The sequence below is a fragment of the Dama dama genome, chromosome 27 (genome assembly GCF_033118175.1).
Source record: "Dama dama isolate Ldn47 chromosome 27, ASM3311817v1, whole genome shotgun sequence".
Classification (NCBI taxonomy): Eukaryota; Metazoa; Chordata; class Mammalia; order Artiodactyla; family Cervidae; genus Dama; species Dama dama.
The window spans coordinates 22,570,158-22,592,618 of NC_083707.1; the positions used below are offsets into that span (position 1 = coordinate 22,570,158).

Genomic DNA, 22,461 nt, shown 5'->3' on the forward strand with positions numbered 1-22,461 from the left:
GTTGTACCATTACCACATACCCAACAACAACAAAACAAGACATATACAGAAAACAAAAGTAGAATATTAGTTCTTTACCACATTACTTGCCTTTTTCCTTAACAACAAGTTACACACATCTCTCCAGTATACTGGAGAGTGTATATATATATACACTCACATGTGCTTTTAGTAGCTGACAATATGACAAAATGTAATGAACCATAGTTTATTTAACCATTTTCCTATCGAGCATTCAGTTTTTTTCAGTGCTTTGCTAGTTCTAATAGTGCAGCAGCAAATATCTTGTATATGCTAATGCTTTTTATTTCCTTTGTCTGAATTCCTAAAAGAGAAATTACCGAGTGGAATGATATGCATATTTTAATTTCCTAGATCATCCAAGAAAGGTTGTAGCAATTCACACTCCCAGCATCAATATCTAAGAAAGCTGGGTCAAATTAGATAGGTGAAAAGGCGAAGGTCATTAGCTCACTTAAATACCACTGAGATAAAGCCTCTTTTCAGTTATTTCTTGATGTTTGCATTTTCTTTTGTGAAAAGAAATCTTCATTGGGTTGTTTATCATTTTCTGGGCATCTTGGTATTTTTGTGAAATTCATCCTCTGCTTGTCATTTATGATGCAATGTTTCCTTACTTAACTTTTTTTTCTTGTATAGAAGATTAAATTTATTGGTTGTTTTGGGGAATTTGATGCATCATCGGTGTATTACAAGTGAGCCATTAATCTTGTAGCTTCATCAACATTAACTGGTACGTTTTCATGACACTGCTGAGATATCAGTTGTTTCTGCAGAGGTTCAAAGGAACAGCCTTTTGAGAAGTTTGCCAGTTCCTTTTGTATATCTACAAAAGCTTTATTCACTCTGTTAACTTTTTTGTCATTCACAATGTTTATCTTCTTAAGGTTAGTGGTAACTGGTTTTGCTTTGTTTTTAACCTTAAAGCTTTTTTGGCGGGCTATGTGGAGTACATTCTGGACTTCTCCCCTCTTAGCTTGTTCTTGGCTATTGTCAGGCCTCTGATACCCTGGTGCAGCTTTCTCAAGTTCCAGGTGACGCCATCTGCACGTGCAAGATCCAGTTCCTTACTTAACTTGTATCCTTGGAAGATTTATAGCATTTTGCCCCCCAAGATTTTGTATGTGATCAGACTCCTCGTGATTGAGTCTGGGTTTTCTGTATAGCTTTAAAAGGCCTCCTTTATCTTTATGCTGAAGCTAGACAACTGACTGTTCACCCAAATGTTTTTCTCATACTTCTCTAGCTTGATTTCTTCCATGTACATCTTTAATCCACATGAAATATATTTTCACTTAAGTATGAGGTAGAGCATCTAACTGAATTCTTTTCCAGATGGACAAAAATCCCAGATATGTAAAGATTCCTTACTAGCTAGTCTTTTTCTTCTGGAATTGAAACTTAAAAAAAATATGCAGTGAACCCTGAATATGTGCCAGGCACTTTTTAAAGCATCTTATTTATGTGAATTCATGTAATCCTCATAACCCCATGGCATAGGTGAAATGCCAGTGTCTCTGTATGAGTTTTTTAAAATAAAGTTGCAGCTACTTCTAGATTCTCTGTTTAATGCTCTGTGCTCAGTTCCTCAGTGGTGTCTGATTCTTTGTGACCCCAGAACTATAGCCCTTCTGGATCCTCTGTCCATAGGATTTTCCAGGCAAGGGTACTGGAGTGGGTTGCCATTGCCTTCTCTAGGGGATCTTCCTGACCCAGGGATACAACCCCTCCCCTGGGTCGGTGTCCTTTGACCTCTTTCACTAGCCAGTAAAGCAGAAGGGGAGATCCGCACTATATGTGCACGTGCACTCATTCTTCTGGCCCTCAGCGCACTTTCTTTCGCTGCTCCTCTTCTGTCTGCTCTGAGCACTGCACTCCTGTATCCCAATCCTTCAGGCAGGACCTTTACTTGCATCACAACTTGTCTTCTCAGATGTCATGGGGCCCAGATGGCACCCTTGCCCTCCCCCACAACCTGCCCTCCCACCCAGTCTCCTTCCTTCTCAGCCCCACCAAGAACCTGCTTCCTCTTCCCACCCCCTGGAGTGGCTCCCTACGCTCCACAAATCCCAGGACTGCTCACTTCTCCCCACACCTTGGCCACCCTCTCTTCTTTTGCTTGCACCCCTACCTTGGCCCCCAACATTCTTTTCCTGCTTCCTTTCTCCCAGTCCATTCTTCACCAGGCAAAGTGACCTTCTTAAACTGTAAGTCATTTGGGGGGAGCTGGAGCGTCCTCTGCTAGCTCCTCATTGCACTTGGAACACAAGCTCCTGGCATCCTTTCCGGGGCCCACGTGGCCGGTCAGTGCCCCACCTCAGACCTCACCTTGTCTCATGTGTGCTGTGCTTAGGTGCTCAGTCGTGTCTGACTCTTTGCGACTCCCTGGACTGTAGCCCACCAGTCTGACTGTGGGATTCTCCAGACAAGAAGACTGGAGTGGGTTGCCATGCTCTCCTCCAGGGGATCTTCCCAACCCAGGGATCGAACCCAGGTCTCCCACACTGCAGGCAGATTCTTTACTATCTGAGCCACCAGGGAAGCCGTTAATACTGGAGTGGGTAGCCTATCCCATCTCCAGGGTATCTTCCCGACCCAGGAATTGAACCGGAGTCTCCTGCATTGCTGGTGGGTTCTTTACCAGCTGAGCTACCAGGGACTCAGTACTGCTCCTGCCATGCCAGTCTTCTCTCTATCACTTAACATGGCCTGCTCAGATCCACCCCAGGCCCTTGACTTTGAATGAGGATCCTTTCCACAGCTACTTTTCCTCCTCATTCAATCTTGGCTCAGATATCACTCTCTCAGGAAGGTGTTCTTTGACCACCCCAATAAAGAGCTGCTTCTGGACCACCCACCAAGTCACTCTCTGCCATTGCTAGTTTTTGTTGTCACAGTAACCTCACTATCTGAAATTGCCTTATTCACTCATGGGTTACCTGGCCTCTTGCTGAATGCCTTGACAGCAGGACTTGGTCTGTCCTTTCTGTTGCTGTTCATGCAGACGCCAGTGCAGACGCTGGCAACAGAGCAGGGGCTCAGTGTGGATTTGCTGCAAAATCATACTGGAAGGAAAGGAAGTTGAAGGAGGTTGAAAATACAATAGATTGACCTTGAGTTGACAATTGTTGGCAGTGAGTTTGTTATGTTTATTTATTGATTTAAATTTTTTGTTATGAAAAATCTCAAACATATGCAAAATAATCACCATAATATAATGAACCTTCATACATCCATCACACAGCAACTCTCAGCATTCTTGTGCCATCTCTGCCTCTTCCTACCCCCTTCAATTATAGTAATTGTAAACATTTTTAAAGGCATGTTGAAATGTACAAATCTTAAATGTACAACTTAAAAATGAATATACTCTTATTAAGATATAGAACATTTCCAGCCCCCTGGAAGATGAACTGCAGACTATCAAGATTTCCAGCATCCCAGGAGTCCCCCAGTCTTCCAAGTGATCTTTCTCAGTCAGTTGCCCCTCAAGGAGGCCACCACTTTGCTTCTGCTTCTCCTTCCCCTTTCCCTTCCCCTCCTTCTTCTTCTTCTTACCGTATTTTAATTTTACCTTTCCAGAATTTCATACAAATCATATAATAAACACCTTTCACATAGATTAGTTATGACTTTCTAAAACTTCACATTAATGGAAAGAAATAGTATGTACTTTCTTTACTGATTTTTTTGCTGGGTAATATTTCCTTTTATGGTTATACTACATTTTGTTTATCCATTCACCTGTTGATGGACATACGACTGTTTCCAGTTTTTGTCTATCATAAACAGAGCTGTGATTAACATTCTTATACAAGTCTTTTTGTAACCAGTGTTTTCACTTTTCTTGCATATATAAGAGTAGAATTTTAAACAGCATGTTTAACTTTATAAGAAATGGCCCAAATGTTTTTCCAAGGTATTTGCACCATTTTGAATTCTCATCAAGAATGTATGAAAGTTCTATATAGTTTTGCTATTATTTGGTGTTATCAGTCTTTTAACTTTTGAACCATTGTCATGGATGTAGAGTAGTATCTCTTTGTGGTTTCAGTATTCACTTGACTGGTGAATAATGACATTGAGCTCTTTTCACGTGCTTACTGGTTATCTGTATGACTACCATTGTGAGGTGTCTTTTCAGATCTTGCCCATTTGAAAAATTGCCTTCATTTTTGTCATCAAATTGTATGAGTTCATTATATATTCTTAATAAAAATCTTAACTATCTATTCTCTTAATGGTGTCTTTTAATGAACAGAAGTTTTAATTTGGATGAAACCTAATTTGTTTATTTTTGTTATTTTTCTTGTATGGTTATTGCTCATCTAGTCCCAAATCATAAGATATTCTCCTATATTTTCTTCTAAACAGTTGGCAATTTCATTTTGATATTTAGGTCAATGAGCCATCCCAAATTAATTTTTGTGTAGTATGAGGGAGGGGTGTTGGTAGTTTCAGCAACGTTTATTGTAAAGACTGGCCTTCCTGCATTGACTTTATCTAATACCTTTGTCAAAACCAATTGATCATTAGCTATTGGTATATTTCCAGACATTCTAGTCTGTTGTATGGATTTGTCTATCCTTATGTAGATATCAAACTGTCTCTTTATTTAATAGAACACATAGCTTATTTATTTATCTTTATTTATGTATGTATTTATTTAATAACTTTTGGCTGTGCTGGATCTTTGTCACTGCACCCGGGCTTTGTCTCACTGCCATGAGCAGGAGCTACTCTTCGTTGTGGTGCACGGGCTTCTCATGGAAGTGGCTTCTCTCGTTGCAGAGTAAAGGCTCTAAGTGCACATGCTTCAGTAGTTGCAGCTGACAGGCTCAGTAGTTGTGGCACACAGGCTAAGTTGCTCAGCGGCATGTGGGATCTTCCTAGACCAGGGATTGAACCCATGTCCCCTGCATTGGCAGACAGATTCTTATCCACCGTACCAGAGAAGTTCACCATACTGTCATAATTTCTATAATTTTGTAAGAACCTTTGAAGTCGGGTAGTGTAAGCGCTCCAGCTTTGTCCCACTTTTCCAAGATTGCTTTGTCTATTCCAAATCCTTGTCTTCTCCATATACATTTTAGAATTGTCCTGCCAGTTTCTAAAAGAAGCCTGTTTACATTGAATTGTAGGGAGATCATTGTGGGGAGAATTAATATCTTAGAAATACCAAATTTACATCCATAAATGCAGTCTATATCTCCATGTATTTAAGTCTTTAATTTATTTTTGCAATGTTTAGTTGTTTTCACTGTACAGGGCTTACATGTCTTTTATGAAATTTGTTCCAAATAGTTTATACTTTTGATGGTATTGTAAATAAGACTATTTTAAAATTCACTTTCCCAATATTTGCTGTTAGTATGTTAGTATGATTTTGTTAAACTCACACATTAGTTTTTGAGTAAGAGTTAAACCCATGATTCAGATCTAGGTTGTTTTTTGTAGTTGATTCCTTAGTATTTTTCTGTACAAATGATCATGCCACCTGAGAATAAGGGTATATACAGTTCTTCCTTTTCAACTTATGTGCCTTGTGTTTATTTTTCTTCCCTTATTGAACTGGCAAAGACCTCCAATACAATAGAAGTGGCAAGAGCAGAGAAACTTACTTTATTTCCAATATTAGGGAAAATATGTATAGTGTTTTACTATTAAGAATTTAGTAGTTGTAAATTTTTTACAGATACCTGCAATAAAATTAAGCAAATTCTTTTTTGTGCCTCATATGCTGAGAGTTCTGAACAATTTTTTCCATAATGAATGGGTATTGAATGTTGTCTGATGCTTTCTTTGCATCAGTCTTTTTCTTTTCTTCTTTACTACCTGGATATGGTGGGTTACACTGATTTGTCTTTGAATTGTTAACAAACTTTGTAGTCCTGAGATTAAATCATAGTTTTTCATGATTTATTTATGTATAGTTTAATCTGATTTATATTCATATAAGGTCCTTGGCATTAGGGTTGTGCTGGTTTCATAAAACAAGTTGGCAACTGTGCCTTTATCCTTTGTGTTCTGAAAGAGTTTGTGTAAGATTGATATTATTTCTTCCTTAAATGTTTGACAGAATTTACTAATGAAATTATCTTATGCTGAGGTTTTCTCTGGGAGTTTTTGATAATAAATTCAATTCATTAATAAACATAAAGCTACTCAGATACTCTACATCTTTTTTTAAGTTGGTATTAATTTTGGTAAATTGTATTTTAGACTATAATTTGTTAAAGGGCCTTTTTTAAGTAAAAAAGAAAAGGCCATAGTAGAAAAAAGAAAATACATGAATGAAAAAAATCTCACTGGTAAAGATAAAAAAACAATAAAGAGAGTGGACTGGCCACTTAAGAAGCCAGTATGAAGGTTAAATGACAAAAGCAATAAAGTCAACTATAACTACAATAAGTAGTTAAGGGGTACTCAAAGTTGAAGATGTAAAATAAGACATCAAAAACACAAAATGTGGTGATGGTAAAGATTTATGGTGCTTTTAGAATGCACTGAAAGTTAAGGACTATCAGCCTAAGATAAACCACTGTATATATGTCAATATTTAGGTAACCACAAGTCAAAAACCTTTAATAGATACACAAGAATAAAGAGAAAGGAACCCAAAAATGACACTAAAGAAAATCATCAAACCACAAAGGAAGAGATTGAGAGAAGAAAAGTACAGAGAAGAGCTATATAAACTACCAGAAAATAATTAACATGATGGCAATAAGCACATGCCTATAAATAATCACTGTAAATGTAAATGGACTGAATGCTCCAATCAAAAGACATAGGATGGCTGAATGGGTAAAAAAGACAAGACCCATCTATATGCTGCCTGCGAGAGACTCTCTTCATATCTAAAGACACAGAGAGACTGAAAGTGAGGGCTTGGAAAAAGATAGTCCATGCCAATAGAAATGAACAGAAAGTTGGAGTAACAATACTCATTTCAGACAAAGTAGACTTTAATGTAAAGTCTACAATAAAAGACAAAATAGGACATTATATAATAATAAAGGGATCACTATAAGGGGATATAGTATTCATAAACATATGTGCCCCTAATATAGGAGCACCTAAATATATAAAGCAGATGTTAACAAACATAAAAGGAGAAATTGACAATAATTCAATAATAGTAGGGGACTTTCACACCCCACTTGAATCAATCGAGAGATCATCTACTCATCCAGTAAGGAAAATTGTCCTTAAATGATACATTAAACAAGATGGAATATACAGAATATTCCACCCCCAAAGTACAGAATACACATTCAAGTGTACATGAAATGTTCTCCAGGATAGAATACATGTTGGGCCACAAAACAAGTCTCAACAAATTTAAGAAGCTTGAAATAATATCAAACATCTTTTTTGACCACAATGATATGAGACTAGAAATCATTTAAAAGAAGAAAGATGTGGAGACTAAATAACATGCTACTAAACAACCAGTGAGTCAATGAAGAAATCAAAGGGGAAATTTAAAAATACTTTGAAAATGGAAACAACTTTCTTAGATCTATGGGACACAGCAAAAACAGTTCTCAGAGGGAAATTCCTAGTGATATAGACCCATGTCAAGAAATAAGAAAAATCTCTAGTAAACAACCAGACTTTACACCTAAAGGAACTAGAAAAGAAAGAACAAATAAAGCCTGCATATTAGTAGAATGGAGGAAATAATAAAGATCAGAAGTAGAGATTTTAAAAGTAATAGAGAAGAACAATGAAACCAAGAGCTGGTTCTTTGAAAAAGATTTTTTAAAAAGATAAACTTTTAGAGACACACTTATCAGAGAGAGAGAGAGAGAGAGAGGCCTTAAATAAATAAAATTAGAACAGAAAGAGGAGAAATTATAACTGATATCACAGAAATCCAAAGAACCATAAGACTACTATGAACACCTGCCAACAAATTGGACCTAGAAGAAACAAATTCCTAGAAACATGCAATCTTCCAAGACTGAATCAGGAAGAAATTGAAAATGTGAACAGACCAATTACTAGTAATGAAATTGAATCAGCAGTTTAAAAAATTCCCAACAAACTAAAGTCCAGGACCAGATGGCTTCACAGGTAGATTCTACTAAACGTTTAAAGAAGAGTCAACATCTATCTTTCTCAAACTACTGCAAGAGATTAAAGAGGAAGGAATGCTTCTGAACTCATTCCACAAGGCCAGCATTGCCAAAATCTGACAAAGACACTAAAAGAAAGAAAGAAAATTACAGGGCAATATCCCTAGTGAACATAGATGCAAAAATCCTTAACAAAGTATTAGGAAGTTGAATTCAATAATACACTAAGATAATCATACCCAATGATCAAGTGGGATTTAGTCCAATGATGCAAGGATGATTCAACATCCACAAATCAATCAACGTGATACACCAATTAACAAAATGATAAAAATCATATGATTATTTCAATAGATGCAGAAAAGTCCTTTGACAAAATTCAACACCCACTTCTGATAAACTCTCACTGCAGTGGTATAGAGGGACCATATCTCAACACAATAGTTGGCCATTTATGACAAACCCATAGAACAATCATACTTAGTGGTAAAAAACTGAAAGCATTTCCTCTAAGGTCAGGATCAAGTCAAGGAAGTGCACTCTTGCCACTTTTATTCAACTAATAAGTGCTAGCCACAGCAATCATAGAAGAAAAAGACATGAAAGGCATCCAAATAGGAAGAAAGAAAATTGTCACTGTTTGCAGGTGAAGATATGTAGAAAACCCTAAAGACTCCACCAAAATCTATTAGAAATAATAAATTACTTCAGTAAAGTTGCCACATACAAAATTAACATACAGAAATCTGTTACATTTCTATACTAATAATGAACTATCAGAAGGAGAAATTAAAAAAACAATTCCATTTACAATTGTATTAAAAAGAACAAAATACCTACCCAAAGTGGTAAACACATATACTCAGAAAGCTATAAGACACTGATGAAAGAAATTGAAGATGACACAAACAGATGGAAAGATATAAGAGACTCATGCATTGGAAGTACTATTATTAAAATGATCATACTACCCAACCCATCTATAGATGCAGTGCAATTCCTATCAAGATACTAAAAGCATATTTCAACAGATCTAGATGAAATAATCCTAAAATTTGTATATAACTCAAACAGACCCTAAATAGCCAAAGCAACCTTGAGAAAGAAGAATAAAGCTGCAAGTATCACACTTCCTGATTTCAAACTATACTACCAAGCTGTAGTAATAAAAAAATATGGGATGGCACAAAAACAGACGCATAGATCAGTGAAATAGAATAGAGTCCAGAAATGAACCCATGCTTGTGTAGCCAATGCAAAGAGTTGGACACGACTGAAGTGACTTAGCAGGCATGCATGCAAGCTACAATGCAGGGGACAAGAATATAACATGGAGAAAATATAGTCTCTTCAATAAATGGTGTGGGAAAACTGGACAGCTTCATGTTGGAGAATGGAACTAGACCACTTTCATCATATATAAAAAATTAATTCTGCTTCTCTATTAATTCTACATCTGCTTCTCTATCCCTGCCCTGCAAATAGGTTCATCTATACCATTTTTCTAGATGACAGATAGGTGGGTGAGATGGGGGGGTTGGGAGGGAGGTCCAAGTGGGAGGGATATATGTGTATATTTGGCTGATTTGCTTCGTTGTACAGCAGAAACTAATATAACACTGTAAGGCAACTACTCCAACAAAACAAAACAAAACAAAGTGAGACATAGAGCTTCATTTTACATAGAAGCAACTTTGAATTTAATGTATTTGAGAGCCAAGTGCTAACAGAATGACTGGTTCTTCCTCTGAAAAAAAAAATCAAAATAGATTAAAGACTTAAATATAAGTCCTGAAACCATAAAATTTCTGGAAGAATATATAGCTAGTGTGCTGTTTGAAATTAGTCTTAGCAATATTTTTTGATATGTCTCCTCAGGCAATGGCAACAAAAGCAAAAATAAGCAAATAGGATTACATCAAACTGAAAAGCTTTTGCACATGAAGGAAACCATCAACAAAACAAAATGGCAACCTACTTAATGGGAAAAATATTTCCAGATGATATGTCTGATAAGGGGCTAATAGCCAAAATATATTTTTTAAAAACCCCACACAACTCAACAACAATAAAAATCTAATTAAAAAATGGGCAGAGGCTCTGAATAGACATATTTTCGAAGGAGACATACAGATAGCAGACAGCATATGAAAAGATGCTCAAAAGATGACTAATCAGTAGTCATTAGGCAAAAGCAAATAAAAACCACAAGGAGATATCATCTCACACCTCTCAGAATGACCACTGAAAAATATAAGTAACAAGTAATGGTGTGGAGAAAAGGGAACCCTTGTGCACTGTTGGTAGTAATGTGATTTGGTACGTCCGTTGTGGAAAAAATATGGAGTTTACTTAAAAAATTGAAAAGAGAACTATATGATCCAGCAATTCCAGTTCTGGATCTTTATTCAAAGCAAACAAAAACATTGATTGGGAAAAATACATGCACCCCAAAGTTGACTGTAGCATTATTTACAATAGCCAAGATATGCAAGCAAACTAAGTGTCCGTCGATAGACTAATGGATAAAGAAGATGCGGTAGACAGACAGACAGACAGACAGACATATACACAAACACAGTGGGACATTGAAGTGAAAAGTCGCTCAGTTGTGTCCAACTCTTTGCGGCCCCATGAACTGTAGATTACTCAGCCATAAAGAGAATGAAATCTTGCCATTTGTGACAACCTGGAAGGACCTAGAAGGTATTATGTAAATGAAATGTCAGACAGAGAAAGGCCAATACTGTATGATTTCACTTATATGGAATCTATAAAGCAAAACAATTGAACAAATATAAAACAGAAGAGACTCAAGCTACAGAGAACAAACTAGTGGTTGCGGGAAGGAAGAAGTGGGGAGATGGGTGAAATAGGGCAAGGGTTCTAAGAGAGATACAAACTTCCAGTTATAAAATAAATAAATCATGGGCATGTGATGCACAGCGTAAGGAATATAGTTGGTAATATATGTGACTACTTTGGTGACAGATGGCAATTAGACTTATAGTGGTGATCATTTTGTAATGCATAAAAATATGGAATCACTATGTTGTACACCTGAAACTAATATAATGTTGAAAGTAACTTATACTTCAAGAAAAAATAGGTAAAGCTATTCAGAGATTCCATTTCCTCTTGTGTTACTTTTGGTAAGTTTTCTCTTCAGCAATTTGTCTATTTCATCTAAATTGTCAAACTTATTGGCATAAACTATTTAAAGTAGTATGTCTAATTTCATGTCTGTAAAATCTGTGATGATATCCTCTCTTTAATCTTTGCTCTTGTGGCTCGATAGCAAGCACACTCCATTCTGTCCCTCCACTGAATGTTACTATAAACCTAGACAGAATGCATAGAGCACCTATAGGAAGACGGAAAGTGAATGTGCGTGCATGCTTAGTCACTGAGTCATGTCCAACTCTTGGCAACCCCATAGACTAGTAACAGCTAAATGGAGAATTCGGCTTGAAGCACCAGTGCACTAGATGTGAGTTTACCATTTGTGTTCCTTTGTTAGTTATTAGCCTGAATGTATGCCTGGGATGTAGTCTGGGATGCATGTAGAGAGAGCTCCAGGGATGCATTTTAGTTCTGGCTGATTATCAGGAAACCCCCAACACCCAGAGAGAGAGAAAATGTGGAATTGTCTATGTTTTATTTCTTCTCCCCATTTCCTTGAGCCCAGCCCTGAAGCCTTCCTGTGGTGAAAACAGCAAAGGCCATGGCAAAAGCCAGCAGGAGCTAACACTCTGAGGAAGGGGAACATTCCTCCCCAGTTTGACCAATCCCTCTTGCGTCTGTCTTCTTGACCAAAATCCCTATTGCTTCTGCCACTTGACCAAAGATGGGAGCAGGCACAGAAGTACACAGAGTGAAGTCACTTTCTGGCCATAAAATAAAAAGGGAAACCATAGGGAACTGGAAAATACTGAGGAGATTGTGGAGAGAGGAGGCACTCTTTCTTAATTTTATAGGAAAATCCCAGAAAGTTGTATATGAAATTCTGGGTTCACCACTGGGCTGTGTGTTCATGGGTCTGTTCAGTGTATCTGTGACTTTGAGAACTGAACTAATATACAATCAACCAGGGTCCAGATGACATCTGAATTGTACATAATCAGGATCTATCCAAATAGTACTGCAAGGGCTTTGAAAACTAAATTTACATTTGAACTACAACTCTTGGAAGACAGAGTGAACTTGAAGCCCAAACCTAAGCAAGTCTTTTGCCTAAGACAAAAATATGTCTATTCTTCACAGAATTTAAATAAGATCTAGAGTCTCATTGCATAATATTAAAATATTCCAGGAGACAATAAAAATTACTTGATATATTAAAAAACCAGGAAAATCTCAACTCACAAGGCAAAAAAGATAACAAACTTCAAAACTGAGATTGACATAGATGTTGGAATGATCTGAAAACAACTTTAAAGCATCTATCATACAAATGTTCCAAGAAGAAATCATGAACACTCTAGAAAAGTAAGAAGTTAGCAAAATTCCTGTTAAGGGCTAGGTAGTAAATATTTTTAGGTTTTTCAAGCCATTTGGATCTGTTCCATCTACTCAGTTCTAGAAAAACAGCCATAGAAAGCCATAAACAGTACATAAACAAGTGGATATAGCTATTTTCCAATAAAACTTTATTCATGGGATTTGGTCATAGACCCAAATAGACCCCATAGTTCGCCAATCCCTGGACTATAGCATTTTAAACATAGTCTATATATTTACTGAGTTTTTGTGTCTAGTTCAATCAATTATCAAGAGCAGAGTCTTAAAATCTTTCAGTGTGATTGTAGGTTTGCTTATTTCTCCCTTCAGTTCTGTTAGTTTTGCTTAAGGTTATTTTGAAGCTCTGACATTAGGTGCATGAAAACACAATTAGAAGAACAGGCAAGAGCAACCCTTGGACCAACCAGAGCCTGTGCGCCGCTGCATCCTGGTGTCCAATACCTACATCTCGCCGCCATCGCCACTATGCCCAAGAGAAAGGCTGAAGGGGATGCTAAAGAAGATAAAGCCAAGGTGAAGGATGATCCACAGAGAAGATCTGTAAGGTTATCTGCTAAACCTGCTCCTCCAAAGCCAGAGCCCAAGCCTAAAAAAAACTCTGCAAGGAAGGGCCCCAAAGTGAAAAAGGGGAAAGCTGGCAAGGATGGGAATCAGTTCAGTTCAGTCCAGACACTCAGCCGTGTCCAACTCTTTGTGACCCCGTGGACTGCAGCACACCAGCTGCAGTGTCATATCTTTTTGCTTTTTTGTACTGTTCATGGGGTTCTTAAGGCAAGAATACTGAAGTAGTTTGCCATTCCCTTCTCCAGTGGACCACGTTTTGTCAGAACTCCTCACCATGACCCATCTGTCTTGGGTGGCCCTACATAGCATGGCTTATAGTTTCATTGAGTTAGACAAGGCTGTGGTCCATGTGATCAGTTTGACTAGTTTTCTATAATTGTGGTTTTCATTCTGTCTGCCCTCCGAAGGATAAGGATTAGAGGCTTATGGACGCTTCCTGATGGGAGAGACTGACTGTGGGGGATACCGGGTCTTATTCTGATGGGCAGGGCCATGCTCAGTAAATCTTTAATCCAATTTTCTGTTGATGGGCAGGCCTCTGTTCCCTCCCTGTTGTTTGGCCTGAGGCCAAACTATGGTGGAGGTGATGAAGATAATGGCAACCTCCTTCAAAAGGTCCGGTGTACCCACTGCCGCACTCAGTGCCCCCAACCAGGCAACAGGTCATCACTCACCCTCGCCTCCGCCAGAGACTCCTGGACACTCACAGGCAGGTCTGGGTCAGTCTCTTGTGGGGTCACTTTCTCCTGGGTTCTGGTGCACGCAAGGTTTTGTTTGTGCTCTCCCAGAGTCTGTTTCCCTGGTCCTGTAGAAATTCTGTAATCAAATCCCACTTGGCCTCCAAACTCAAATTCCCTGGGGATTCTCAGTCCCTCTGCCAGACACCCAGGTTGGGAAATCTGTTGTGGGTCCTAGAACTTTCTTAACAGTGTGATCATTTCTTTGGTATAATTGTTCTGCAGCTTGTGGGTTGTTTGCTCCGTGACTCTATGGTGGGGTTGATGGTGACCTCCTCCAAGCGGGCTAACGCCACAGGCTATGTGACCCAGAGCTCTGCCCCCAGAGCCCCTGCCCCTGCAGCAGGACACCGCAGTCCTGCACCTCCGCAGGAGACTCAAACACAGTTCTGGCTCAGTCTCTGTGGAGTCTCTGGGTCCTGGTGCGCACAAGGTTTCGTTGAGCCCTCCGAGCATCTCTGGCGGGTATGGGGTTTGATTCTAAATGCGATTTCTCCCCTCCTACCATCTTGCTGGGGCTTCTCCTTTGCCCTTGGACGTGGGGCATCTTTTTTTGGTGGGAGAAGGACTGATGCTGAAGCTGAAACTCCAGTACTTTGGCCACCTCATGCGAAGAGTTGACTCATTGGAAAAGACCCTGATGCTGGGAGGGATTGGGGGCAGGAGGAGAAGGGGATGACAGAGGATGAGATGGTTGGATGGCATCACCGACTCGATGGACATGGGTTTGAGTAGACTCCAGGAGTTGGTGATGGACAGGGAGGCCTGGCATGCTGCAATTCATGGGGTCGCAAAGAATTGGACATGACTGAGCGACTGAACTGAACTGAACTGAACATTCTCCTGTCGATAGTTGTTCAGCAGCAAGTTGTGATTTTGGAGTTCTCACAGGAGAAGATGAGCACATGTCCTTCTACTCTGCCATCCTGCCAGTATTCTAGTATGGGAATAAGCCTGCAGATAATGGAGATGCCCAAATAGATCAGGCACGGAAAACTGACGGTGCTGGAGATGCTGGGTAAAGTGTGTGCATTCCTGGTAACTGTGTACTTTTGCTGACTGTACAGCTTGAAATACTATTTTTTTAAATCAAGTTTTATAAAAATGCAGAATTTTGTTTTACTCTTTTAAAAACTAGGTTTTTAGCACACAGGACACTCCATTGGTTTTTTTGGGGGAAGGGTACATGTCACTAACAGGAGCTGGATTGACATGGCGAAAAAAAATCTTTCCCATCTAGTTTTGGGAGACTTCCTCTTGGTTCCCAGGAAGGAGCGATTCCTTGATGTTGACACACATTTGCCACCTTGGTACAAAGGCCTTGTGGTGTGGAAGATTTAAATTAGTTTTTATGTCCTCTTCTCCCTCTCCACTTGTAGCATTGACTTGACTCCCCTAAACCCAGAGACCTATTGGAACCCGCCCCCTCCCCAAATTGGTTAACAGTACGCCAGGCAGCCTGGACTTTGCAGTGGTACCACTGAGATGGCATCACTCAAAAGGGCAGTGGTTCCTTTTTTAGATTGTGGGTCCTCAGATTGATACTTTAGCCATTTTCATCCCCATTTCCTGAAAGTCAGGAAAAATTGTTAAACAACATGCTAAATGTAAAATGTCAACCCTCACTCTAAACTCTCCCTGTTCAGAGCATCAGATGAAGACTTCCTTGAGTTTTATAGTGGCTTTCTGATTTTGGTAGTCCACTGCAAAAGGGAGTTTGAAGGTTGTTGTATACTGCTAGCAATTGTCTGCCTATGTCCTGTTTGAAATACTGTGATTGTTAATGAAAAGTATCTTTAAGCTGGATACAGTTTGGCTTGGGAAAATAAACTTATAATTGTTTATTGATCTGATGGATAGACCACTTTTTAAAATGGAAATGTAGTTGAGGTACAACATTATATAAGTTACAGGGATACAATATAGTGATTTGCAATTTTTAAAGGTTATACTCCATAGTTAATGTTAATAGTTAGTTTCAATAGTTAATATTGGCTGTATTCCCTGTGTTGTACAATATCTCTTTTTTGCTTATTTTATACATAATAGTTTGTACCCCTTGAAAGTGAAAGTGAAAAAGGAAAGCCTCTCAGTCGTGTCCGACTCTTTGCGACCCCATGCACTATACAGTCAATGGAATTCTCCAGAGCAGAATACTGGAATGGGTAGCCTGTCCCTCCTCCAGCAGATCTTCCCCACCCAGGAATCAAACTGGGGTCGCCTGCATTGCAGGCAGATTCTTTACCAACTGAGCTATGAGGGAAGCCCCTTGTACCCCTTAATTCCCCTGTATTACCCTTCCCCTTTCCCTCTTCCTGATTATTATTACTACTTCTGTATATCTGTGAGTCTGTTTTCTTTTTTGTTACATTCACAAGTTTGCTATATTTTTTAGGTTCCACATATAAGTAATATCATACATTATTTGTCTTCCATCTTCCTCTGTCTGGATTGACCTTACTAGTATTATGAAATTTCCCTCTTTATCTATAATAATATTCTGTCTTAAAGTCTATTTTGTCAAATATTATAGATTCTTCTGATTTCTTTTTTTGGAAGGGTGGGTTAAAAAACCCATAACCTTAAATTTATCATCTTAACAGCTTTTAAATTGAATCATGTTAAGTATATTCACATTGTGCTACAGAGCTCTAGAAGTGTTTCATCTTACAGAATTGAAACTCTGCACACATTAAACACTAATTTCCCTTCCCCTTCTCCTTTGCTGTTGGAAACTACCTTTCTACTTTCTGTTTCTATGATTTTTGGCTACTTTAGATATTTTATGTGATTGCAAGTATACAGTATTTTGCCCTCTTGTGACTGGCTTATTTCAGTTAGCCTAATGTCCTTAGGGTTCATCCATGTGATAGTATGTTACAGGATTTCCTTTTTTAAGGCTGCGTAATATTCCACCATGTAAACCACACCACATTTTCTTTTTTTATTATTAATTTATTTATTTTAATTGGAGGCTAATTACTTTACAATACAGTAGTGGTTTTTGCCATACATTGACATGAATCAGCCATAGGTGTACATGTGTCCTCCATCCTGAACCCCCCTCCCACCTCCCTCCCCATCCCACCCCTGAGGGTCATCCCAGTGCTCCAGCCCTGAGCACCCTGTCTCATGCATCGAACTTGGGCTGGCGATCTATTTCACATATGGTAATATACATGTTTCAATACTATTCTCTCAAATCATCCCACCCTCACCTTCTCCCACAGAGTCCAAAAGTCTGCTCTTTACATCTGTGTCTCTTTTGCTGTCTCACATATAGGGTCATCATTACCATCTTTCTAAATTCCACATATATGCATTAATATACTGTATTGGTGTTTTTCTTTCTGACTTACTTCACTCTGTATAATAGGCTCCAGTTTCATCCACTTCATTAGAACTGATTCAAATGCTGCATAATATTCCACCATGTAAACCACACCAGGTTTTCTTTATCTGTTTATCTGTTGATGAACACTTGGGTTGTTTTCATCTCTTGACTACTTTAAATAATCCTGCATTGGACATGGGTATGCCACTCTCTATGAGATCTTGCTGTGAAATCTTTTGGATATACACTGAGAAATGGGAATGCTGAATCATATCATAATTCTAGTTTTAGTTTATGTGGTACCTCCATACTGTTTTCCAATATAATTGTACCATTTTACAGTTCCAACAACAGTGCACAAAGGTTCAAATTTCTCCACACGTTCACCAACACTTGTCACTGTCTGTTTTTGTGTGTTTGTCTGCTTTTTAGTAATGACCATCCTACTGGATGTGAGATGACATCTCATTGTGATTTTGACTTTCATAAGTCTTATGATTAGGGATATTGAGCATCTTTTCACATGCTTGTTGGCCACTTCAGATTTCTTATTCTTTCTGTTTGCGTAGTGTATCTTTCTGTCCTTTTACTTTTTTATATACTTTTTTATTTATTTATTTTTGGCTGTATTGGTTTTTTTTTTTTTTTTCTGCATGGGCTTTCTCTAGTTGTGGCAAGTAAGGGCTACTCTTCATTATAGTATGCAGGCTTCTCGTTGCAGTGGTTTCTCTTGTTGTGGAGCATGGGCTCTGGGGTGCTTGGGCTTCAATAATTGCAGCACAGGGGCTCAGTAGTTGTGGTTCCTGGGGTCTAGAGCACAGGCTTAGTAGTTGTGGTACATGAGCTTTGTTGCTCCGAGGCATGTGGGATCCTCCTGGACCAGGGATTAAACCCATGTTTCCTGCATTGGTAGGCGAATTCTTGACCACTGAGCCACCAGGGAAGCCCCATCCTTTTACTTTGAATTTATTTCTTTGTAAAGTCCTTTTGTTCTTTTGGTAGTGAAAGTGATAATCACTCAGTCATGTCCGACTCTTTGCAACTCCAAGGACTGTAGCCTGCCAGGTTCCTCTGTCCTTGGGATTTCTCAGGCAAGCACTCTGAAGTAGGTAATCATTTCCTTCTCCAAGGAATCTTCTTGACCCAGGGATCAAACCTGGGTCTCCTGAATTGCAGGCAGACTCTTTACTGTCTGAGTACACAATTTGGTCTTGTTTTCTTTAGTTTTTAATCCAATCTGACAATCTCTGTCATTTAATTGGCATGCCTAGTGTATTTATATTTAATGTGATTATTGATATTAAGAAGAGCCATCTTTGAAGGATTAGAGGGCAGACTATCCTAGGCAGCATAATGGCCCCTTGAAAGATGTCCATGTTCTGATCTCTAGAACATGTCAATATGTTACTTATGGCAAGAGGGATTTCACCAATGGGATTAAGTTTACTGACTTTAAAATTTGAAAATTATCCTGGATAATCTGGATGTGCCCAGTCCAGCTGCACCTGGATTGAAGAGTGTGAAAGGAATTGAATTTGGAGCTTCAGGCTTTGAAGATGTAAGAAGGAAGCCTCAAGGCAATGAATGTGGCAGTGGAACTGGGAATGACTCTCAGCTTACAGCCAGTGGCAAGGCAGGAACCTCAGTTCTACAACTGCAAGGAACTTAATTCTGTCAGAAACCTGAATGATCTGGAAGTGGATTCTCCCCCACATCCTCTAGGAAGGAATGCAGCCTGTCAGTACACTGATTTTGGTCCAGTGAGACCTGCACAGGACATCTGACCTCCAGAACTGGAAGATAATAAATCTGTGTTGTTTTTAAGTCGCTAAGCTTATGGTAATTTGTTGTGACAGCAATAGAAAACTAATATGATACATATTTTGGAGTTCATCCTCTCCAAAATTCCTTTCTGCATTTCCCCCTAACCTTCCAATTTCTTCTACTGTCCTCACACTCTGTTTTGTATCTCCTTCAAGCCAGTCAGGCTGCAGCACTCTTTAGCTGGAGTTGCTCATGGATTGCGTGTTTTGCCCTCATTAAAAATTCACATCCTCACAAATCTCAACAACTTCCATTCATCTTTCAAGTGTAGTCTTCTCTCCAGCTTCTGCTTTCTTTTGGTCAAGCCCTAAGGCCTCCAAATAATTTTTTTAAATCTTTCACTCAGATTTTAGAAATTTTATCTTCAGGACAATTAATCCACCATTACCAAAAGCTAGAACCTCATTATGCTCTTCTGCATCTTTTTAAGTTTGTAATTTTCTATCATTAGAAAGAAAGGACACAAAAGGAGTGCATGGAATATCTTAATTTTTCTTATTTGCATTAGTTAGAAGGCCAAAAAATTATTTGCCTCCCCTTAATATGGTACTTAAAATACAATAAAATTAATAAAAAGGAAAGTTTTCAAAAGTTTTCATATGGCAGGGGTAGGAGTTGGGGAAGAACAATGATCTTCATTCCATCCCATAGAAGGAAAGGCAATGCCAAAGAATGTTCAAACTACTGCACAGTTGCCCCCATTTCACAAGCTAGCAAAGCTAATGCTCAAAATTCTCCAAGCAAGGCTTACACAGTACCTGAATCTAGAACTTCCAGATGCACAAGCTGGCTTCACAAGAGGCAGAGGAACCAGAGATCAAATTGCCAACATCCATTGGATCATAGAAAAAGCAAGAGAATTCCAGTAAAATATCTACTTCTGCTTCATTGACTATACTAAATAAAGCCTTTGACTGTGTGGATCACAACAAGCTGTGGAAAATTCTTAAAGAGACGGAAATACCAGAGCACCTTACCTGCCTCTGAGAAACCTGTATGCAGGTCAAGAAGTAACAGAACCAGGCACAGAACAATGAACTGGTTCCAAATTGGGAATGGAGTAGGACAAGGCTGTACATTGTCACCCTGTTTATTTAACTTCTATGCAGAGTACATCACGTGAAATGTTGGGCTGGATCATGCTTGCCGGGAGAGATATCAACAAGCTGGAATCATGATTGCCGGGAGAGATATCAACAACCACAGATATGCAGATAATACCACTCTAATGGCAGAAAGCAAAGAGGAGCTAAAGAGCCTCTTGATGAGGGTGAAAAGGAGAGTGAAAAAGCTGGCTTAAAATTCAGCATTCAAAAAACTAAGATGACAGCATCCAGTCCCATCACTTCATTGGCAAATAGATGGGGGAAAAGGGGAAACACTGACAGATTTTCTTGAGCTCCAAAATCACTATGGACAGTGACTGGAGCCATGATATTTAAAAAATGCTTGCTCCTCAGAAGAAAAGCTATGACAAACTAGATAACATATTAAAAAGCAGAGACATTACTTTGTTGATAAAGGTCCATAGAGTCAAAGCCATGGTTTTTCCTGTAGTCCTGTATATGGGTGTAAGAATTGGACCGTAAAGCCGGTGACTAAGCGTGGAAGAATTGATGCTTTTGAACTGTGATGTTGGGGAAGACTCTTGAGAGTCCTTTGGACAGCGAGGAGATCAAACCAGTCAGTCCTAAAGGAAATCAATCCTGAATATTCACTGGAAGGACTGAAGCTGAAGCTTCAATACTTTGGCCACCTGATGCAGAGAGCCAACTCACTGGAAAAGACCCTGACCCTGGGAAAGATTGAGGGCAGGAGGAGGACGACAGAGGATGTGATGGTTGGACGGCATCACCGACTTCATGGACATGAGTTTGAGCAAGCTCTGGGAGATAGTGAAAGACGGGGAAGCCTGGAGTGCAGCAGTCCATGGAGTCGCAGAGTCGGACACGACTGAGGGACTAAACAAGGAGGGAAGAAAACCTTGTTTATCGGTGCAGTTCCCTCCGTCACCAGCAGGGGGGAAAAGTAGTTTCCTTTCTCCGATGGATCCGGGCTCCTCGAGGCTAATTCCTTAACCAAAGGCAAAGAAGGGAAGAGCGCCGGGGAGAGCTCGGTCAGTGCTCGGAGGGGACTGGCCTAGAGCGGTCACTCGAAAGGCGAGGACCCGCGAAAGCGAGTATACATATTCCCAGCAGCTCTGTCTTTCCAGGCACACGGAGTAAGTTGGCTGGAACTCCCCGTGACCGCTCAGCCCGGCGTGCAGGGCTGCAGCGGCGCAAAGCCTGCTCCAGAGCGGCCGCAGCGGCGCGGGCAGGAGGGGTACCCAGGTGGGGCCGCGCGCCCTCCGCGGGGGGACCGGTGAGCCCGCCCCCGAGTCCGAGAGAGAGCCAGGTGAGCGTCCGCCCGGGTCCGCCGGTGACCAGGTGAGCCCTCGTCCAGGGACTCTGGGGTCTCGGTCGGAGTCGGGTCGTAGGACTCAAGCAGCCAGTAGGCAAAATGGGTTGAAACGGAGAGCGAAGCCGGCTGGTGATTCGGGATACCTGCCTGGGCACAGTTGTATCTTGCAGGGCGGGGGTCGGGGGGTCGGAAAGGACAGTCTTCTGCCAAGTGGATTCACAGTATTAGCCTTAAAAATAAACTCTGCACCTGAGAGGCTGTGTGTGAAAGGCACCAGAGAGTGGTCATTTTATTAGCGCTGCACGTTAAACATGTCCTGCCCTCCAGGACCCTGGCTAAAGTGTGTGTTTGGCCACCAGTTGTAGAGCCTGGGTCTCTGCTCCAGAATAACCGCGTGGGCAGGTGATGAGCTGCGGCTGAAAGGAAACAGCTTCACTTTAGGGGTCTTTAAGATCGAAAGTCAGAGGGTGCTGAGGCAACGAGAGAGGTTGGAGACGGAAAGCCAAGAGCAGAAAGATGAGCAAAGATGTGGGCAGGCAAGAAAAGGAACCGCGTGGAAACAGCCGGGTGGACCCCCCAGCTCGGTGAGGCTCGCGGGTTAGCCGCAGGAGTGTGTCAGGATTGACATGTGTCTGTTGAGAGCCTGACCCTGGACAGACGATTGGGGTCAGAGGAAGGAGGTCTTTGGTTAAGAACTCTCTGGTTATCGCTGGTTATCATGGTAGGAATGGAAACGTGTGCGCCTTGTCAGCAGCAAGTTTTCTTCTGACAGATAATCAAATGTACAGATTTAATTGGATTAGGAGATAAACTGCCAGGTGCTGTGTGTTTCTACACCCCGATGAACACTCAAAGAGGACTCTCTGGAAATGCCTTTCATGTAAATAATAATTAGAATTCAAGATTAAAAGTGTTGCAAAACAACATAAAAAAATTTTTATTACTGTCTTAATAATATTGCATGTAGCAGCAGTAG

At 40.0% G+C, this 22,461-nt stretch overlaps 1 protein-coding gene and 1 pseudogene across 1 annotated transcript in view; one reads left to right on the plus strand and one right to left on the minus strand.

Moving 5' to 3' along the window:
* Positions 1–710: 710 nt before the first annotated feature.
* LOC133047608 (ribosomal biogenesis factor-like) lies at positions 711–13,084 on the minus strand (annotated as a pseudogene).
* Positions 13,085–13,091: 7 nt separating this feature from the next.
* Positions 13,092–22,461, plus strand: part of LOC133047609 (zinc finger CCCH domain-containing protein 18-like) — a 42,711-nt gene continuing 33,341 nt past the window's right edge. Inside the window, exons 1-3 of the mRNA XM_061130908.1 lie at positions 13,092–13,289; positions 14,869–14,945; positions 21,170–21,511. Of these exons, the coding sequence (XP_060986891.1) occupies positions 13,092–13,289; positions 14,869–14,945; positions 21,170–21,511 (617 nt within the window). The remainder of the gene's footprint in view (positions 13,290–14,868; positions 14,946–21,169; positions 21,512–22,461) is intronic.